The sequence below is a fragment of the Mobula birostris genome, chromosome 10, assembly GCF_030028105.1.
Source record: "Mobula birostris isolate sMobBir1 chromosome 10, sMobBir1.hap1, whole genome shotgun sequence".
Taxonomy (NCBI): Eukaryota; Metazoa; Chordata; class Chondrichthyes; order Myliobatiformes; family Myliobatidae; genus Mobula; species Mobula birostris.
Genome location: NC_092379.1, coordinates 8,278,726 through 8,299,876, shown reverse-complemented (window position 1 = coordinate 8,299,876; position 21,151 = coordinate 8,278,726). Strand labels below are relative to the sequence as shown.

General features: G+C 45.5%; 1 protein-coding gene across 4 annotated transcripts in view; it reads right to left on the bottom strand.

Moving 5' to 3' along the window:
- The window catches only part of ptgir (prostaglandin I2 receptor), a 152,232-nt gene that overhangs the window by 24,585 nt on the left and 106,496 nt on the right, over nucleotides 1-21,151 (bottom strand). Inside the window, exon 2 of one of the 4 annotated variants that reach the window (XM_072269868.1) lies at nucleotides 17,853-19,677. The exons of the other annotated variants lie outside the window; for them this stretch is intronic. Within the exon in view, the coding sequence (XP_072125969.1) occupies nucleotides 19,450-19,677 (228 nt within the window). The 3' untranslated portion in view covers nucleotides 17,853-19,449. Of the gene's footprint in view, nucleotides 1-17,852; nucleotides 19,678-21,151 lie in introns of those variants that run through there. 4 annotated transcript variants of the gene reach the window in all.

The following is a 21,151-nucleotide window of genomic DNA, read 5'->3' as shown; positions in this document are numbered from 1 at the left end:
TTCCTTTTACAAATGTTATGAATCCATTCCCTTGGAATATTTCCCAGTAATTTCTCTACCTTTGACATAAGGCCCATGGACCTGTGGTTACCTGGCTTATCTCTACTTCCCTCTTAAATAACGAAACAACAGCAGCAATCCTTCTGTTATCTCCACCACTACACTTAATTAACCAAGATGTAAAGACCTTTGTCAGGTCCAGAGCTACCTCCTCCCTTGCTTCCCCAAAACATTATGGGATAGATCGAAAGATCAAAAGATTAAAGATGTAAAAATTAGTTTTATTGGTCACATAAACATTGAAATAGTGAAACACACTGTGAAATACGTCATTGTACACCACTGATCATGCTGGGGGCAGCCCACAAGTGTCATCACACATCTGCCACCAACATAGCATTCCCACAGATCCCTAACCCAAACCCGCACATCTTTGGAATGTGGGAGGAAACCTGAGCACCTGGAGGAAACCCACGTGGTCATGGAAAGAACACCAAATCGTCTTACATTCAGCAGCAGGGTTTGAACCTCAATCGGTGATCACAGGTGCCGCAAAGTCTTTGTGCTAAACACCGCACTACCTCATCCAGCCCTGGGAATCTATCGACCCTGCCATATTCCACGACATTTAACAATGTCTTCTGCACAATATAGATGTCCTCCAAACTATCAACAAACCCCTCCGTACGCTCACTGCTTTGCAGGATCTTCCTGATAAATACAGATAAGAAATATTCCTATAGATCCTTGCCCTAATCCCCTGCCGCCAGTCATTGATTACATTTTATTCACATATATATTTCCTTGTTATAAATCTAGATTAAATTTTGTGTTCAGTACTGTGTCATTCATTTGGTATTTCAATTCAAAACGTCACATCTCTTACATTTATTACCTTATTAAGGAAAATTAGCCTGTTCCTTTATTTATTTTACTGCTTTTCTCCCGGTTACCCTCTTGCTCCTTATATGGATACCAGAACGTGCCTGATTTAATCCACTATGCACAATACTAGTCCATAGTGAATAGATTATAACTGTGACACATGGGAAAGAAGAGGTTATGGGAAAATGTAACTGGTGGGAATTCTCTGAGCTTCCCTTTAGGATAAAACAAAGTATGAAAAACCATGAACAGTTAAAATCCATTACCTATTCTCCATAACTATAACCTGTCCATCTCCACACCCATTACCCATCATTCTCTGCATCCATTACCCATCATTCTCCACGTCCAGAACGTATTTCCTATTATCCTCAGCCAGGGATTCCCACCCCAGGGTCCACCTACTCCTCAGCTAATGGTAGGGGTCGCTAATATAAAAAAAAGACTGGGAACCCCTGCTCTAAGCAAAGAGGTGAAATCAAGGGGGCCTACTTTGACTGGTTGCCTGTGACTAATAGATAGATAGATAGATATACTTTATTAATCCCAAGAGAAATTGGGTTTCGTTACAGCTGCACCAACCAAGAATAGAGCGTAAATATAGCAAAACAAAAACCACAAACAATCAAACAACAAAATGCAAACTATGCCAGATGGAAAATAAGTCCAGGACCAGTCTATTGGCTCAGAGTGTCTGACCCTCCACGGGAGGAGCTGCACGTTCGATGGCCACAGGCAGGAACGACCTCCCGTGCCACCCAGTGTTGTATCATGGTGGAATGTGGCCGAAGTCCAACAGTAAAAAGTTCAATATCCGGTCTACAAACACATTCCTCAATCGTAATATGACCCGGGTTGCACCATCTGTTGTTAACCAGGACAGTAAGCACCCAACTCCTTTACACTTACTGCTCTCAGTGCACTTCTGGTAAGCCCGAACGGTCTGGAAGCCGTCCATGGAGAAGTTTTGATCGGGTATGTCCTCGTGCAGCCCCGTTCCAGTGAAGCACATAACGCTGCACTCCCGAAATGTTCTCCGACACCTGGCTAGCACCGTGAACTCCGTGAATGTTGTTACTCTGGCCTCTGTGTTGGGACCACTTCTCTTCACTTTATATGTCAATGACCTGGGTGGCAGAATTAATGGCTTTGCGGCCAAGTTTGCAGATGATACAAAGATACTTAGAGGGGCAGATAGTGTTGAGGAAGCAGGGACTTAGGCAGATTGAGAGAATGGGAAAGAAGTGACAGATGGATTCTAGTGAAGGGAAGTGTATGGTTACGCACTTTGGTAGAAGGAATAAAGGCATGCACTATTTTCTAAATGGGGTGAAAATTCAGAAATCATAGAGCCTTTGTGCAAGATTCCCTAAAGGTTAACTTGCAGGCTGAGTCAGTGGCAAGGAAGGAAAGCAATGTTAGCATTCAATAGACAATAGACAATAGGTGCAGGAGTAGGCCATTCGGCCCTTCGAGCCAGCACAGCCATTCACTGTGATCATGGCTGATCATCCACTATCAGTATCCAGTTCCTGCCTTATCCCCATAACCTTTGATTCCGCTATCTTTAAGAGCTCTATCCATCTCTTTCTTGAAAGCATCCAGAGACTTGGCCTCCACAGCCTTCTGGGGCAGAGCATTCCATATATCCACCACTCTCTGGGTGAAAAAGTTTTTCCTCAACTCCATTCTAAAGAAATTCATTTCGCAAAGACTAGAACGTAACAGCAACGATGTGCTTCTGAAGCTTTATAAGATATTAGTCAGACTCCACTTGGAGCATTGTGAACAGGTTTGGGCCTCTTATCTAAGAAAAGTTGTGCTAGCATTGGAGAGATTTCAGAGGAGGTTCACTTGACGGCTCAGGGCCTGTACTCGCTGGAGTTTAGCAGAACGAGGAGGGGTCTCATTGACACCTATGCAAGGCCTAAATAGAGTGGATGTGAAGAGGATGTTTCCCCTAGAGGGTGAGTCTATAACTTGAGGGCACAGCCTCAGAACTGAAGGATTTCCATTTAGAACAAAGATGAGGAGGAATTTCTTTTGCCGATGGTGGTAACACTGTGGAATTCATTGTCATGGACGGCTGTGGAAGCCAAGTCATTGAGTATATTTAGACTGGAGGCTAATGGGTTTTTGATTCACCGGGGCATCAAAGGTTACGGGGAGAGGCCAGGAGAATGGATTTGAGAGGGATAGTAAATCATCTCAATGGGCTGAATGTCCTAATTCTCTGATGTCTTATGGTCTCTTGGTCTATCCTCGTCACAGCCATTGTAAATACTACTCCACATTCATAACCCATCCTATTGCACACGTTACCAGCGCCACCCCACCAATCTTCCACCCTGATCTCCAATTACCAGTGGGGCAAGGTACTGTGTGCATTGTTTTCTCCATTTTGTCTCCAACTTCCAACTTTGCCTATGGCCCAATGATTTGGAGATCAGATGACGTCTCGTTCTCTGGCAGCTAAGTTAATCTGAGTCTGTGCATAGTTTTGGTAAGGAAGGGGAGGCACTGGCATTGGACGAGACTGCAGAGCTATGGCCAAATGCTGGCCTCTCCTTGAAATTCTCCATTCCCTCTTCAGAGTCAGGATTTCTGCATCAAATTCACAACAAAGAAACTATTCTGCCTAATCTCTCTATGCTAGTCTTTACACTCCACAATATTCGCAGTCCAACCTTGATCATCTCATCCCAGTGGTAACTCTCAACCTAGTAGTTAAACAGTCTCAATTAATGATCCATCTATTCTGGCCTCACCTCTGTAAATTTTCATTGATTTTTTTCCATTGTGGTTGCTTGACCATGACGCAATGGCATGCTAGAAAGGTCTGCAATTTAATAAGGCAAAGAGTTGGTGTGCAAACACGAGGAATTCTGCAGATGCTGGAAATTCAAGCAACACACATCAAAGTTGCTGCCGGGCCTGCTGCGTTCACCAGCGGCTTTGATGTGTGTTGCAAAGAGTTGGTGTGTGTTGTGCATGGCTGAGAGTGGGACCCTGCTGATATGAAAGGGATGCCTCATGAAATACTGAACTCAGTAACCTTAGGGAGACACTGAGCAGCTGCGTTGTCTCGAAAGCTTCTGTTTGTCATCTGTTTCCTCAGGAAGATGAAAGCTCCAGCTGCTGACTGACTCTACCCCCCCTGTCAGTCATGTATTTGCCAAACTGCCATCAGGGAGATGCTACAAATCCGTCACCACCAGACCTACACATCACCTCTGCAGCTTCTTTCCTGTAGTTATCCAGCTTCTCAACAAAACTCGCTCAGGTGTAATTCCCGCACAATGTCCGTTAAATGGCCTTTCCTGTTCTCCTTGTTCTGTTGAGCATTATTGAGTGTGTTTTTATGTTCACATTTATTTAAGTTTGGTTATAACGTTTCAGCATGTGACCGTTCTGCTAGTTGTTGATTGCCCTTGACTGTTTGCACTATTGCCTGATAAACTGTTGGCTGCTGCCGTGCTGTCTGTTATGGTATATTGAGTATAAGAGCTGGAATGTTATGATGAGGTTGTATGAGGCATTGGTGAGGCCGAATCTGGAGCATTGTGTTCAGTTTTGGTCACCAAATTACAGGAAGGATATAAATAAGGTTGAAAGAGTGCAGAGAAGGTTTACAAGGATGTTGCCGGGACTTGAGAAACTCAGGTACAGAGAAAGGTTGAATAGGTTAGGACTTTATTCCCTGGAGCATAGAAGAATGAGGGGAGATTTGATAGAGGTATATAAAATTATGATGGGTATAGATAGAGTGAATGCAAGCAGGCTTTTTCCACTGAGGCAAGGGGAGAAAAAAACCAGAGGACATGGGTTAAGGGTGAAGGGGGAAAAGTTTAAAGGGAACATTAGGGGGGGCTTCTTCACACAGAGAGTGGTGAGAGAGCTGCCAGACGAGGTGGTAAATGCGGGTTCTTTTTTAACATTTAAGAATAAATTGGACAGATACATGGATGAGAGGTGTATGGAGGGATATGGTCCGTGCGCAGGTCAGTGGGACTAGGCAGAAAGTTTGGCACAGCCAAGAAGGGCCAAAAAGCCTGTTTCTGTGCTGTAGTTTCTATGGTATTGTCCTGTGTTTTCTGCTTACCACCGAACCACAGTCAATTCCAGGATGTTTCACAGGCTGGCAATAAAGCGGTTTTAATTCTGAACACCAGTATCTCGGGGGTTAATTGCTTCCTGCCTCCTCCTTGTCATGTCAACCATTTCTTTTGATTTCCATGTCTGTCCTTCTTGCTCCAGTTAAATAGCTTTTAAAAATTGATGTTATTTAGAGCTACAGGCCATTCTGACCTAACTGGACTGTGCTGCCCAATTATGCTTGTGCATGGGAGGGGGGAGGGGAGCCTTGGGGTTCTGATGTTACTATCATGCATTCTTTGGGGTTTCTTGTTTTGTGGATGTCTGTGAAGAGTAAGAATTCCAGGTTGTGTACTGTATACATTCACTGCTATTAGATTGAACCATCTTAACCCATTTGACCAACTGAACTGTACGCCTGTTGGATACGGGAGGAAACCCATGTGGTCACTGGGTTAATGTACAGACTCTTTACAGACTGGTGGAATAAGACCTTAAAACCATAAGATACGGGAGCAGAATTAGGCCATTTGGCCCATCGAGTCTGCTCCGCCATTTCATCATGGCCGATCCAATTTCCCTCTCTGCCCCAATCTCCTGCCTTCTCCCCGTCTCCCTTCGTGCCCTGACTAATCAAGAATCTACCAACCTCCGCCTTAAATATACCCAGTGACCTGGCCTCCACCTGTGGCAATGAATTCCACAGATTCACCACTCTGGCTAAAGAAATTCCTCCTCATCTCCGTTCTAAATGGACATCCCTCCATTCCGAGGCTGTGCCCTCTGGTCCTAGGCTCCCCGACCATAGGAAACATGCTTCCCTCATCCACTCTATCGAGGCCTTTCAACATTTGACAGGGTTCAAAAGACCCAGGGTCACTGGTACTGTAATATTGTCACACTAATTGCTACACAACTGTGTCACCATTCCGTCAGTATTGTAAATATTCTTTCCTCTGCTTAACGGACCACTCTATTTCTTACCCTCACTCCCTTGTCCCTTCCCTGTGTTTCTTTTCCTTGATCATATCACTCTCTCTCCATTTCACCCTCTGCTTCCTCCCCGGTGACGCATTCCTCCTTCCCTTCCAACTCATTCCTGGGTCCCTGCTTTGCAACCTGAGCCCTGCATGGCTCTGCGATGCACCGTAGAGCGCTGGACTTACAGGTTTCTCAGGCCCTCTTAATTAGAGGGGCTGAGCCCTCGTGCTCTCTGTTTAATCTTGTCAACTTACTAGTGACTAGCGCGGGCTTTCCACGTTCTGTGATTATTTAAAGTGGACTCTTGTTTAGTGCTGATTGCTGTAGAATGATTTGTCATGCCGTGTCGATCAGTGCTGCTACCGATGCTCCTTTGGTATAAACCTTTTGTTTCCTTCTCTATGTGGGAGTCAGCTGTTTCCCCCGTAACTGGGTTCAGTCGTTGTCAGCCCTCACCATGACACCTTGTGTTTCTTTACATCACTTTTTTTTTGTTTCCCTCACTATTTTGTCTCCCTTTTTCGCTCTACTTATTTAATTTTTAATATATTTCTTATTGTAAGTTATAGTGTATTTTACAGAACTTGCAGAAGTCTTAGACATCCAAGGCTTTTTGGGGTAGTGGAGGTGCTGATCGCCCCATCCTTGACTAAGCTGACCTACCGTGAACATGATCTGTTATGAGTCAACATGAGGCTTTCAGATCAGGTCATGCATAGCACGGACCTCCGCCGCACCGCTCAGGTGTGTTTCTGGGGTACAGGGGCTAGCGACCCTTGTGCCTGTTTCGTGTTCTATCGCTGAGCAGCAGTGAACCATCTGATTGGCCTGTCAGAGTTCCCTTTGGGAACTAGTTGACTTGATCAGCATTTCTGATCTGACTATTGTTCACGATTGCACTTAATAGAAAAAAATATATATAGCTAGGGCACCAACTATTGCACAGTACTGCAGTGACTTTATGTATTGCACTGTACTTTTGCCACACAAAAAAAAACAAATTTCATGAGTTATGATAAACCTGATTCTGATCTGGGTCTCTATTGTGGACTGAGAGGGGGAAGGGGTCAGGGAGAGGGGAATCATGGTTGGGAAAAGGGGAAAGGCGGAGGGGAGGGAGTGGGACATTCTTTAATGATCAATACAGCAATTGTTTGGAATCAAATGGCCTTGCCTGGTGTCTCAGGGTTGGGTGTGTCTGCACTTGTGCAACCCCTGCCCCTGCCCCCGGCACTCCTTCCCAGTCACCTGTCTAACACCCCTCCACCCTCGCCATTCCCATTACCCTTTGCTCCTGCCAATTTTTCAAACTCGCTCTCTGCTCCACGCTGACAAATACAGTACCGCGCAAAAGCCTTAGGCACCCTAGATGTGTACATGTGCCCAAGAATTTTGCCCAGTGCGGTAAGTATTGCACTGTACCGCTGGCGTAAAACAACTAATTCCGTGACATCAGTGAAAGTAAACCTGATTCTGTCCTTAAGCCAAGAACCATAGTGGTCGAAGTGTGTAGAATTGGTGCTTTGAAGGGGAGGTGGCAGCTCTTCTCATTCCTGCCATCAGGGAGGAGCTACAGGAGCCTATAAGCACGCAATCAATAATTCAGGAACAGTTCCTTCCCCTCTGCCATTTTGAATGGATATTGAACCTTTGAACGCTGCCTCACTAATTTTTTCTTTCTGTTTTTGTACTAGTTTTTTAACTGTACACAGGATATATGTTGCTCAACTCTTGTGAAGTTGCTGGAAGTTAAGTTCAACTGAGTCAAAGACTGAAAGACTTAATCTTTTCTATTATTCTTTAGCCCAAAATATGTTCTAACTAATGAACAATCCTGACGAAGGGCCTCGGCCCGAAACGTCAACTGTTCACTCTTGTCCGTAGATGTTGCCTGGCCTGTTGAGTTCCTCCAGCATTTTGTGTGTGCTGCTTGGATTTCCAGCATCTCCAGATTTTCCTTGAGTTTGAAGTACTTTATCCTTAAGAGGAGGGTGGTTTTAGAGCAGTTATAACTGGAAATAACAAGTCCATTATCCGAAATTGTTGTTTAATCTGCAAAGTTGCTCAGTGCCCTGTGGAAAAACAAGACACGATTAATAGACTATCTGCTCTGCTCCAGTGAAGGCAGAGAGGATGGAGTGCCGAAGGAGAATTAAGGTGACTAAGAGGCAGGGTTGGGGCTTGTTTTCTGGAAGATCAGTGGCTTTCTGCAAAGCAGTTGTCCAACCATTATATTCAGGCGGCTATGCGCTCGAATGCAGCTGCCTCGCTGGGTCCAAGCAAAGGTGAAATTGTTCGTCCTTCATATATTTTTTACAATGGTAAGACGCTGCTGGTTATCAAGGACATCAAGTATGGCAGGTGTACTCCACTAGCAAGTTGCTGGATAGCAGTGGAGCTGGATTTGTTGCACACTGGGTTGCAGCCTGCTTTGGCTGCCCGGATGGTGTGTGATCCAACAAAACAGTGCAGATTTTTACAACACGCTGGAGGAACTCAGCAGGTCGGGCAGCATCCGTGGAAACGATCAGTCAACGTTTCGGGCCGGAACCCTTTGTCAGGACTGTAGGGGGAAGGGGCAGAGGCCCTATACAGAAGGTGGGGGGAGGGTTGGAGGGAGAAGGCTGGTAGGTTCCAGATGAAAAACCAGTAAGGGGAAAGATAAAGGGGCAGGGGAGGGGAAGCAGGGAGGGAATAGGCAGGAAAGGTGAAGAAGGAATAGGGGAAAACACAATGGGTAGTAGAAGGAGATGGAACCATGAGGGAGGTGATAGGCAGCTGGGGGAGGGGGCAGAGTGAAACTGGGATAGGGGAAGGGAGGGGGAGAGAATTACTGGAAGTTAGAGAAGTCAATGCTCATACCAAGGGGCTGGAGACTACCTAGACGGTATATGAGGTGTGGCTCCTCCAACCTGAGTTTAGCCTCATCATGGCAGTAGAGGAGGCCATGTATGGACATATCCGAATGGTAATGTGAAGCAGAGTTGATGTGGGTGGCAACTGTATTTGGCTTTTTCATTTCCCTTGTGACTGCAGGATAGACCCTGTCGGACATTGGTAAGGTAGAATACTGAAGGTCTGATTCACTGACTCACTGGCAGGACCAACAGTATTGCCCTCGAGCATTGGGGTCGCCGTTGTCATCGCCGGCGAAGGAGACGCCAGACTGGCTGTGTAGCGCTGGATTCCATACTGGGTTGGGGACTGGCCCCTCTTGTTGGTTCTCCCCTCCAGTGTTTGCTCCCAAAAGACAAGCATCAATCTGCAGGCCAAGACACCCAGGGACTTGGACTACATTACTTAAAGCGATTATTTTTGTAACTGTACGGTGTGTTTTCTAGCCATCATATTTATATATGCTGTATGTGAAGTGTGTGGCTGTTGAGTTCCTGGGTGTGAAGATCTCTAAGGACCTAACCTGGTCCCAACATATTAATGTAGTTATAAAGAAGGCAAGACAGTGACTATACTTCATTAGGAGATTGAAAAGATTTGGCATGCAAACAAATACACTCAAAAACCTCTATAGATGTACCGTGAAGAGCATTCTGATAGGCTGCATCACTGTCTGGTATGGTGGGGATACTGCACAGGACCAAAAGAAGCTGTAGAGGGCTGTGAATTTAAATGGCTCCATCTTGGGTTCTAGCCTACAAAGTACCCAGGACATATTCAGGGAGCGGTGTCTCAGAAAGGCAGCGTCCATTACTAAGGACCTCCAGCACCCAGGGCATGCCCTTTTCTCACTGTTACCATCAGGGAGGAGGTACAGAAGCCTGAAGTCACACACTCAGCGATTCAGGAACAGCTTCTTCCCCTCTGCCATCTGATTCCTAAATGGACATTGAACCCATGAACACTATCTCATTTTTTAAATATGTATTATTTCTGTCTTTTTGCACTATTTTTAATCTATTCAATATACATCTACTGTAATTTATTTATTTATTATTATTTTATTTTTTCTCCTTCTATATTATGTATTGCCATCCAATTCCTAAATGGACATTGAACCCTTGAAAACTACCTCACATTTTTAATATATATTAACACACATCAAAGTTGCTGGTGAACGCAGCAGGCCAGGCAGCATCTCTAGGAAGAGGTGCAGTCGACGTTTCAGGCCGTGACCCTTCGTCAGAACTAACTGAAGGAAGACAGTCCTGACGAAGGGTCTCGGCCTGAAACGTCGACTGCACCTCTTCCTAGAGATGCTGCCTGGCCTGCTGCGTTCACCAGCAACTTTGATGTGTGTTGCTTGAATTTCCAGCATCTGCAGAATTCCTGTTGTTTAATATATATTATTCTGTTTTTTTGCATGATTTTAGACTGTTCAATATACGTATACTGTATCTGATCTATTTATTTTTTTAATTATGTATTGCATTGAACTGCTGCTGCTCAGTTGACAAATTTCACGACACACGCTGGTGATAGTAAACCTGATTCTGTTCTGGTACTGTGCTTTGCACCTTGGAATGACAGGAACACCGTTTCATTTGGCTGTATTCCTGGGCATGTTTGAATGATGACCAAACATGAACTTGAAAATGAATTGGCACGTCATCTTTCTCATGAGCGCAGTCCTGAGCAGTGTATCAAAATGAAGGAGGTGCCAGTGAACAGCCCCTTGCGCTGCGGACCCCAGCATAGTGGAAAAGAAAGGGCAAGATTTGGATTGAGTTTTAAAAGTGACTTGGAGTTTTTCAGAAAGGCGAGCTAACTCTATCTGCCTGCACTGGAGTGTATTCACTGTAAGGAGTTTTCCTGATGGCTGCACAATAGCATAGCAGTTGGCACAATGTTTGGGTCCAATTTCTAGTGCTGCCTGTAAGGAGTTTGTATGTTCTCCCTGTGACCATGTAGGTTTCCGCTAGATGCACTGGTTTCTTTGCGCATTCCAAAGGCGTACAGGTTGTGGACAGGCTATGCTGGTGCCGGAAACACGGTGACACTTGCCGGCTGCCTCCCGCACATCCTCCGACTGTTGACGCAAACAATGCATTTCACTGTGTGTTCCCATGTTCGAATAAAAAGTTAAAAAAGTATATTTATAATGAAAGTATGCACACGTTATACAATCTTGAGAGTCATCTCCTGACGGGCAGCCGCGAAACAAAGATAGAAGGTGGAGCCTGGGGGGGATAATGGCGCCATCTGCGAAAACAGCTCTATTTCCATCTTTAATATCTCTATTTTTCCCTTTCAGGGTTCGTTTGAAGACCCTGACCTGGAGTTACACGCTGACTACGGTTTTTTGCTGGAATGGGACCCACTGTCAGCATTCCATAACTGGCCGTTGTTCGGCACACCAAAGGCTCGGCCTAAGAGTCTGGGTCGGATTCAGAAGCCTAGGGTCTCGGGGCTCTGGAGACGGGGAGGATCGAGGGTTGGTGTCATGATAGGAGACCCACGTGTCATCAGGGGACACGGAATATCTTCGGCTGTGTGCCTGGAGACCCGGGATCTTTTCCATCTTCAGGCACAGAGCTCGAAAAAAGCGACATAGTAGACTTTTAACAAAATAAACCAGCCAGCTGTTTGTTATGTCTCCCCGTTCGTTGGGAAAACGGAGACACCTCTTTCTCCCTCATTAGGGAGAGAGAGGGCCTGCGGCATGTCGAATACCGGGTGAAACGCGAAGTCTTCGGGGTAACTGCAAGTCTGTGTCTTTGCTATTGCTTTGCTCACGCTCGAGTGCCCAGTGGCGGTGCCAATGCTGTTTTTTTGCCGGTGGGGGAGGGGGGAATCGTTGCTCACTGCGGCTAACGCGGGGGACGGAGGAGCTGGGGGTGACTTTCGGGTTCTAACATTTTACTGTCGTTCATGCTTTGGGGCACTCCTCTGTTTTCGTGGGTGGCTGCAAAGAAAAAGCATTTCAGGATGTATATTGTATACATTTCTCTGACGTTAAATTATACCTTTGAACCTCTGGAACCTCAATAAAAATCTACTAAAATAAAGGCTGTCAAACACCCAACGTGCGGAGGGAGAATAAAAATCAAATCATGGAAACACTAACAGCAATCAAGTAGCTTTTTGAACTAACACACACAAAATGCTGGAGGAACTCAGCAGGCCAGGCAGCATCCATGGAAAAGAGTACTGTTGACGTTTCGGGCCGAGACCCTTGTCCTGCTGAAGGGTCTCAGCCCAAAACGTCGGCTGTATTCCTCTTCCACAGACGCTGCCTGGCCTGCTGAGTTCCTCCGGCATTTTGTGTGTGTTGCTCGGACTGCCAGCATCTGCAGATTTTCTCCTGTTCGTTTGAGCTTTCTGAACTGAAGTCCACAACAAGAGTCCGAGGCCCATAGTTCAGTGCAGAGCCGATTAAACGTCGTGGAGCAGCGAGCTGAATTGGTCCGTCCCTCACTTTGGTCCCCTGACTTTTCCAGTTCAGCACAGTGCTTAAATCTTCATCCAAACATTGGGTTAAGTGGCTTCGATATGGTCTGCTGCCTGGACCACACCACCTCATTTCGCCCTGTACCTGACCTCTCCAATTTGGCCCAATGTAGACGTGACAGATAAAGATAATGTTCCTCTTTCATCTTTGGCAAGCTTGGATTGCTTTATCCCAAGTTTCAGATGCTGAAGGGCGACGATAGAATAAGAGACATAGATAGAGTGGATAGTCAGAGTCTTTTCCCAAGGTGCATGAAATGTATTAGACGACATAGCTTTAAAGCAGGGGTTCCCAACCTTTTTTTTTGCCATGCACCAATACCATTAAGCAAGAGGTCTATGGACCCCAGTTTGGGAAACCCCTGGTTTAAGGTTTAAGGTAAGAGGTGGAGAATTTAAAGGAAGCAAGTTTTTCTGTTACATAGAGAGTGATGGGTACTTGGAACAAGTGATGGACCTCGATAATGAGCGAATTCTGTAGCTGTGTAAATTAATTAAAGGTGTCCGTTAGTCTTGCGAGACCACGGATCTGCGCCTGGAAAGTCTTCACTCTCCAGGGCGCAGGCCTGGGCAAGGTTGTATGGAAGACCGGCAGTTGCCCATGCTGCAAGTCTCCCCTCTCCACGACACTGATGTTGTCCAAGGGAAGGGCACTAGGACCCATACAGCTTGGCACCGGTGTCGTCACAGAGCAATGTGTGGTTAAGTGCCTTGCTCAAGGACACAACACGTTCCCTCGGCTGGGGCTCGAACTCACGACCTTCAGGTCGCTAGTCCAATGCCTTAACCACCTGGCCACGTGCCCACTATAGCTGTGTAGTGGGGAGTATATTGACTGGCTGCATCACAGCCTGGTCTGAAAATACCAATGCCCTTGGATGGAAAATCCTACAAAGAACAGTGGATTTGGTTCATCAGGAGTAGAACCCTCCCCACTAGAGAGCACAGCTACAAGAAACACCGCTCCTAGAAAGCAGCACCTATCATTCGGGACCCCCACCACCCAGGACATGCTCTCTTCTCGCTGCTGCCATCAGGTAGGGGGCACCGGAGCCCCAGTACCCACAGCACAGCTGCAACGCCTCAACCATCAGGCTCTCGAACAAAAGGGGATAACTTCACTCAACTTCACTTGCCCCAACATTGGCATGAACTCACTTTCAAGGACTCTTCACCTCATGTTCTCAAAACCTATTTGCTATTCATCTGTATTTGCATTTGCACAGTCCGTTGTCTTCTGCACTCCGGTTGAATGGTCTAGTTGGGCTGTCTTTTATGCGTTCTCTTATCACTTCTATTCTGTATATTTGTTGAGTATGCCCACAAGAAAAGGGTTGTATATGGTGACATACATGTACTTTGGTAATAAAATTTTCTTTGAACTTTGAAAGCAGGTATGATAGTGGACAGCTGGAGACGTTTTTCCCAGGACAGAAGTCGCCAATACGAGGGGGCTTTACTTTAAAGGTGATTGGATGAAAGTATATTGGGATATCAGAGGTAAGTTTTTTGGATGCATGGAACATGCTTCCAAAGTTGGTGGTAGAGGCAGATACATTAGGGATATTTAAGAGTCTCTTAGATAGGCATGTAGATGATAAGGAAGTAGAGGACTATGTAGGAGGGAAGGGTTAAATGGATCAGCATAGGCCCAACTTAATGGGCTGAAGGGCCTATACTGTGCAGTTATGTTCTATGTTCTATAGTTTTCTTCATGCTCGTGGGATTAAAGCATGTGAATAGACATCACAGTTAAGGTCTGGAAGGGGGTAATCAGCCAGCATCAGGCTGAATGGGGTAGCAGGCCTGCAGGGCAGAATGGCCTACACAGGGTCTATTTCTGTGCAATAGGTGCACCGAAAGAAAGGCCAGCTTCTCGAAACGAGCCCTTCATGGGCCAACCACCGAATCACCAGACACCGCAGTGAGAAAGGAGTTGCAAATTTCTTCTGGGAAACACAAGCTAGCGGCTTAGGGGATCCACGCCTGCAGTTTATACCCACACAGGGCTTTCCTTCCCAGCTTGCAAGCTGGCTTTCATTTCCCTCACTGTCCACGCCGACAACTGCCGGCCAAACCACAAACAAAAACAAGGTTTGAGAGCAGAAGTCATGTTGCCAGCTATCACAGAATACAATCTTCAGAAATACATTGACCAAGAGCTGGTCAACTGAAGTTACCACAGGGTGAATTCCCAGCAGGTAAATTATTTTAACGTCATTCAAAACTCATTAAACCACACAGTTCATTCACCTCTGTTGGGACATGTACGGAAAAACCCTCTTTCCCCATTCTTGCTTCTGGCTCCTACTCTATCCTCACACCTCTCTACTATGAATAGGTTTCTTAAACTATTGTCACTCGTCGCCCACAGTTTCCTTAGCTTCATCTTTGGTGGCTTCAACTGCCAGGGCTTTAGGCTTCGGTATTCTTTCTCTGAACATCCTAATCTTTTTACCCCTCACTCCTCCTCAAAAACTTGTTCTTGGTCATGGCATGACATGAATACTATGGAGATGCCTCTGTAGCATCCAGGACATCTTCAAGGAGCAGTCCCTCAAAAAGGCAGTGTCCATCGTTGAGGACAGCCCTCACCCAGGACATAACTTGTTCTCACTGCTACCATCAGGAAGGAGGTACAGAAACTTGAAGACACACACTCAATGATTCAGAAGCAGTTTCTTCCCCTCTGGCATCAGATTTCTGAATAGACATTGAACCCATGAACACTACTTTTTATTCTGGTTTTGCACTACTTAATTAATTTAACTATTTTATGTCTATATATGTATATATATATATATATATATATATATATGTGGGCATGTGGCCAAATGGTTAAGGTGTTCGACTAGTGATCTGAAGGTCGTGAGTTCGAGCCCCAGCCGAGGGAACGTGTTGTGTCCTTGAGCAAGGCACTTAATCACACATTGCTCTGTGATGACACTGATGCCAAGCTGTACGGGTCCTAATGCCCCTCCCTTGGACAACACTGATGTCATGGAGAGGGGAGACTTGCAGCATGGGCAACTGCTGGTCTTCCATACAACCTTGCCCAGGCCTGCGCCCTGGAGAGTAAAGACTTTCCAGGCGCAGATCCATGGCCCCGCAAGACTAACGGATGCCTTTAATTATATGTATATATTTACTGCGATTCTTTTTTTCTGTTATTATGTATTGCATTGTACTGCTGTCAGTTCTGGTCGCCTCACTACAGAAAGGATGTGGGAACCATAGAAAGGGTGCAGAGGAGATTTACAAGGATGTTGCCTGGATTGGGGAGCATGTCTTATGAAGCAGGTTGAGTGAACTCGGCCTTTTCTCCTTGGAGCAATGGAGGATGAGAGGTGACCTGATAGAGGTGTACAAGACGATGAGAGGCATTGATCATGTGGATAATCAGAGGCTTTTTCCCAGGGCTGAAATGGCTGCCACAAGAGGGCACAGGTTTAAGGTGCTTGGGAGTAGGAACAGAGGAGACCTCAGGGGTAAGTTTTTTACACAGTGGAATGGGCTGCTGGCAACGATGGTGGAGGTGGATAGGATAGGGTGTTTTAAGAGACTTTTAGGTACATGGAGCTTAGAAAAATAGAGGGCTATGGGTAACCCTAGTAATTTCTAAGGTAGGGACATGTTCGGCACAACTTTGTGGGTTGAAGGGCCTGTATTGTTCTGTAGGTTTTCTATCTTGCTATGCTTCTATAAAGTTAGCAAATTTCATGACATATGCCAGTGATACTAAACGTTATTCTGATTCTGATATTCTCATTCCAAGATTTATCTGTTAATTCTCCTTAGGACATTTTATTACGGTAATTCTACGATAAAGTGTTTGTGGTTGAGGGCTTTGGAATACTTGCTTCAGATTCTTGGCGACATCATTCCGCAGAGTGTTTGGATGATTTAAACGCTGGACGAGACGGATTGGAAAGGCAATGTGTCGGGACAAGAGGCGAGGTTGGGCCGGTTCTGCTCGCTGCTCTCTGCGGCATTTACTCGGCTCTGTGCTGATCTGAGTCTGAGGCTGCGGCCTGCTTCGGCTTCCGTGGGCTCCATGTCAGAGGGCTTTGTGATGTTTACTTGGCTCACCACTGAACTGAGGCTGAGGCTGTGGTCTACTTCAGGCATTGTGTCTATGGTCTTACTTTTGTTCTGAATGCTACTTGCTTACTTTTCTTGTTTGCACAATTTGTTTTCTTTCCTCTCTCGGCACATTGATGGTCTTCATTTTAATCAGTTCTTTTGCGTTTTTTTTTGTTTTGTGGCTGCCTGCATGGAGACAAATCTCAAGGTTGTATACTCTATACATACTTTGATAATAAATCTACCTCGAATGTTGGGAATCGGATAGCTGCATTGTGATCTTTTAAAAAGATATGCCATCTTTCTTTCAGGTTAAAAAGATCAATGAGTGGCATTAGTAACCATACAAGATTCTGCAGATGCTGGAAATCCAGAATAACACACACACACACACACACACACACATGAAGTTCTGGAGGAGCCCAGCAGATCAGGCAGCATCTATGGAAAAGAGTAGATTGATGTTTTGGGCTGCGACCCTTTATCAGGAATTGAACTGGGACACACCACGTAGAACGGAATATGTACAGATCACTCCCAGTACAACAGAAGGTGGGCAGAATCTGTCAGTTCCTTCTTTTTATTGACATACAGCATGGAATAGGCCCTTCCAGCCATTCGAGCGCGTCGCCCAGCAACCCCCAATTTAATCGTAGCCTAGTCATGAGACAATTTACAATGACCAGTTAATCTACCAACCAGCATGTCTTTGGACTGTGGGAGGAAACCATAGCTACCTGGAGGAAACCCACACAGTCACGGGGAGAATGTGGAAATTCCTTACAGAAAACGGCAGGAATTGAAACCTAAACAACAGGAATTCTGCAGATGCTGGAAATTCAAGCAACACACATCAAGGTTGCTGGTGAACACAGCAGGCCAGGCAGCATCTCTAGGAAGAGGTACAGGGTTTCGGCCCGAAACGTCGACAGTACCTCTTCCTAGAGATGCTGCCTGGCCTGCTGCGTTCACCAGCAACTTTGATGTGTGTTGCAGGGATGGAAACCTGGTGGCTTGCACTGTGAAGTGCGGTGGTAACCACTACTCCTCTGTGCTGGCCCCAGGTCGGCTCTGCGCTGAAGTGTGCTGGAGGCTGCGGTCTGCACCGGTTGCTCCAGGCTCCAGATGTTTACGAGGACACCCGACCTTGTTGACTTGGCGGTTTGCAATGGTTACATCTGTGGATGTAATTTCTAGATGACAGCAAACATCATAATCATCTTCCTGTTTATATGTTCCTGTTATTTCCTTTTCGGCATAACACATTTCCTCAATAACACAAGGGCAGAAAGCAGTCAAAGACTTAATTATAATTGGTTGAAATTAAGTCTTAATTTTACACTGATACTAGTTCAAGAGAAAGGATTTGAAGTGTTGACATCTTAGTAGTAAACACACGTGCATTTCCTGGCAATATTATTTTAATCCTCTGCAGAAACACAACATAATTACTTACAGAGAACACGTGTTCCAATTATTCATTGACAATGTACAATACAATCACTTACAGGCAAAATGCAAAACAGTCACATATAGATCCGATACACATGCACACACAGATAGAACAAACACTTTTATAGTGAGCTTGCGCACACTTTAACCGTCTGCGACATGCACATACACACACACCATGCAGTCACACTCAACATGGGCTGCATAAAGCATTGTCATTTATAGACCTTACAAAATTGCACAGTCACTTCTGGAAGCAGAGAGATACCCATAAACCAACTTCAGTATCCTGCACAAGTCTTGAGGCATATATATATATGGCTAGGGTGCCAAAAGACTTCTGCACAGAACTGTAGTAATTTTATGTATTGCACTGTACTGCTGTCACAAAAAAAAAACAAATTTCACGACAGATGTGAGTGATGATAAACCTGATTCTGATCTGGGTCTCTATTGTGGACTGAGAGTGGGAAGGGGGCAGGGAGAGGGGAATCACGTTTGGGAAGAGGAGACGGAGCAGGAAGCACCAGGGAGGCATTCTGTAATGATCAATAAACCAATTGTTTGGAAACAAATGACCTTGCCTGGCTGGTGTCTCAGGGCTGGGTGTGCCTGCACCCGCGCCACCTGCTCCCCGCCCCTGGCGTCCTTCTCCGGCATCTGTCCCACACCTCTCCCGCGATGGTCCACTCTCACCATTCCCAACATTCTTCATCCCCTCCAGAGTTACAAAACTCACTCTCCGCTCCACGTTGACAAACGCAGGACCGTGCAAAAGTCTTCGGCACCCTCGCTATATATGTGCGGCAAAGACTTTCACAGAGCACCGTACACGACACAAGTAACAACGAAAAATGGCCACAATCACTTATAGGCTATATGCGTATCAGACACAGCCTCTTAATCAAGCAGTGTGCTGCAGTACTCCTTTACAACCATAGGGAGGAGCTCTGCTACCCTGACATAAGTACTATGTACAAACTTAAAAGTTTCGCTAAGAAGATGCACAACTGTTATAAATATTCATTAATCTTTTTGTACAGCATGCTGTTTGAAGCTAATGCTTTAAAACACCAAGTACTCTGTTTTTTTTTAAGACCATGAGCAGTAACGAAGGGTTCGAGCGTTGTAATATTGTGCAGCTGTGTGCGAGAGCATCGAGTGGTCCCACCCGCAATCCTGTCAACATTATGGTTTTGCCCCTTATCACTCAGCCAAGCCTGGGATTTCACTGATCAATCTGGCTGCATGGCTAACTTGTGAAGCTGAGGGACTGGGAACAACAGATAGTGGGATGCTTATTTTTTTGTGTGTCAACTTTTGCTCCTGCCAAGGCATCAAGTGTGCTAAAAGCAATTGAAGCCAGTCTGGGCTGACTTGAGTGGGAGTCTCTCCCCGTGCTGTGAGCCCACTGCTCTCCATCTTCTGGGCGGTGACAATTCTGGTAGTATCCCAAAGTGGGCGCCCACGGTAGCAGCTCTCCTCCGCTCATCTGGCCCATCCGATCGTCTCCTGTCCCAGACCGTCCCTCCCTTCCTCCGCCATGAGTCAGCACAGGGAAATGCTCTGTCGCTTTAACGGGTCTTGGAGGTTGTTGTTGGCGATGGAGGAGGAGAAACAGCAACAAAGTAGCTGCTGAACCAACCGGAACATGGACTTCCGGAAAAGGATGAACAGCCAGGGATCCAAGATGGAGTTGAGGGAGTAGAGGCGGAAAGCCACGAGCTCCTTCAGGTCATTGTTGTCGTGTTTGACGGCATTGGCAAACCCTCGGATCTAGATGGTGCAATTAGAGAGAAAGAGAAGAGTTAGTCAGAATCTGAATCAGCTTTAACATCACCGGCCTGTGTCGCTAAATTTGTTAAGTTTGCAGCAGCAGTTCAAAGCAACGCACGATAAGCTAGAAAAAAGAACCCATGAAATGCACTGGGCATATATTAAATATTTAAAATAAGTAGTGCAAAAACAGAAATTAAAAAATTAGTCATGAGGTAACGTTCATGGGTTCAATATCCACTCAGATATCTGATGGCAGAGGTTTCAATGAGATCCCCCCCCGCCCCCCGCATTCTTCTAAGTTCCAGTGAGTACAGGCCCAAAGCTGCCAAATGCTCCACATATGTTAACTCATTCATACCTGGAATCCTCCTCATGAACCTCCTCCGGATTCTCTCCAATGACAACATATCCTTTCTGAGATGTGGGGCTCAAAACTGTTGATAATACTCCAAGTACAGCCTGACTACTGTTTTATCAAGGCTCAGCATTATCTCCCTGCTTTTATATTCTATTCCTTTTGAAATAAAAGTCAACATTGCATTCTTTGCCACAGACTCAACCTGTAAACTAGCCTTCTGGGGGTCTTGCATGAGGACCCCTAAGTCCCTCTGCACCTCTGATGTTTGAACCTTCTCCCCATTTAGATAACAGTCTGCACTATTGTTCCTTTTACCAAAATGCATTATCATATATTTCCCAAACTTTGTATTCTTCCACTTTTTTGCCCATTCTTCCAATTTGTCTAAGTCGTGCTGCAATCACACCTTCAGCACCACCCAACATTCTACTAATCTTTGCATCATCCACAAACTTTGCCACAAAGCCATCAATTCCATTATCCAAATCAATGTGAAAAGCAGTGGTCCCAATACTGACCCCTGAGGAACACAACTAGTCACTGGCAGCCAACCAGAAAAGGCTGCTTTTATCCCCAATCACTGCCTCCTGCCTGTCAGCCATTCCTCTATCCACGCCTGTAATGCCATAAGATTTTATCTTGTTAAGCAGCCTCATATGTGGCACCTTATCAAATGCCTTCTGTAAATCCAAGTAAATGACATCGACTGCCTCTCCTTTGTCCACCTTGCTTGCTACTTCCTTGAAGAACTCTAACAAATTTGTTAGACAAGATTTCCCTTTACAAAACCCATGCTGACTTTGATTTACTTTATCAATAGTCTCCAAGTACCCTGAAACCTCATCCTTAATAATAGACTCCAACACTTTCCCAACCACTTTTAGGCAAACTGGCCTATAATTTCCTTTCTTTTGCCTTTCTTCTTAAAGAGTGGAAAGACATTTGCAATCTTCCATTCCTCTGGGACAATGCCAGAATCAAGTGATTGTTGAAAGATCATGACCAATGCATCCGTTATCTCTTCATGACCTCTCTCAGGACTCTGGGATGCAGTCAATCTGGTCCAGGTGACTTATCCACCTTAAGCCCTTTGAGTTTACCTTGCACTTTTTC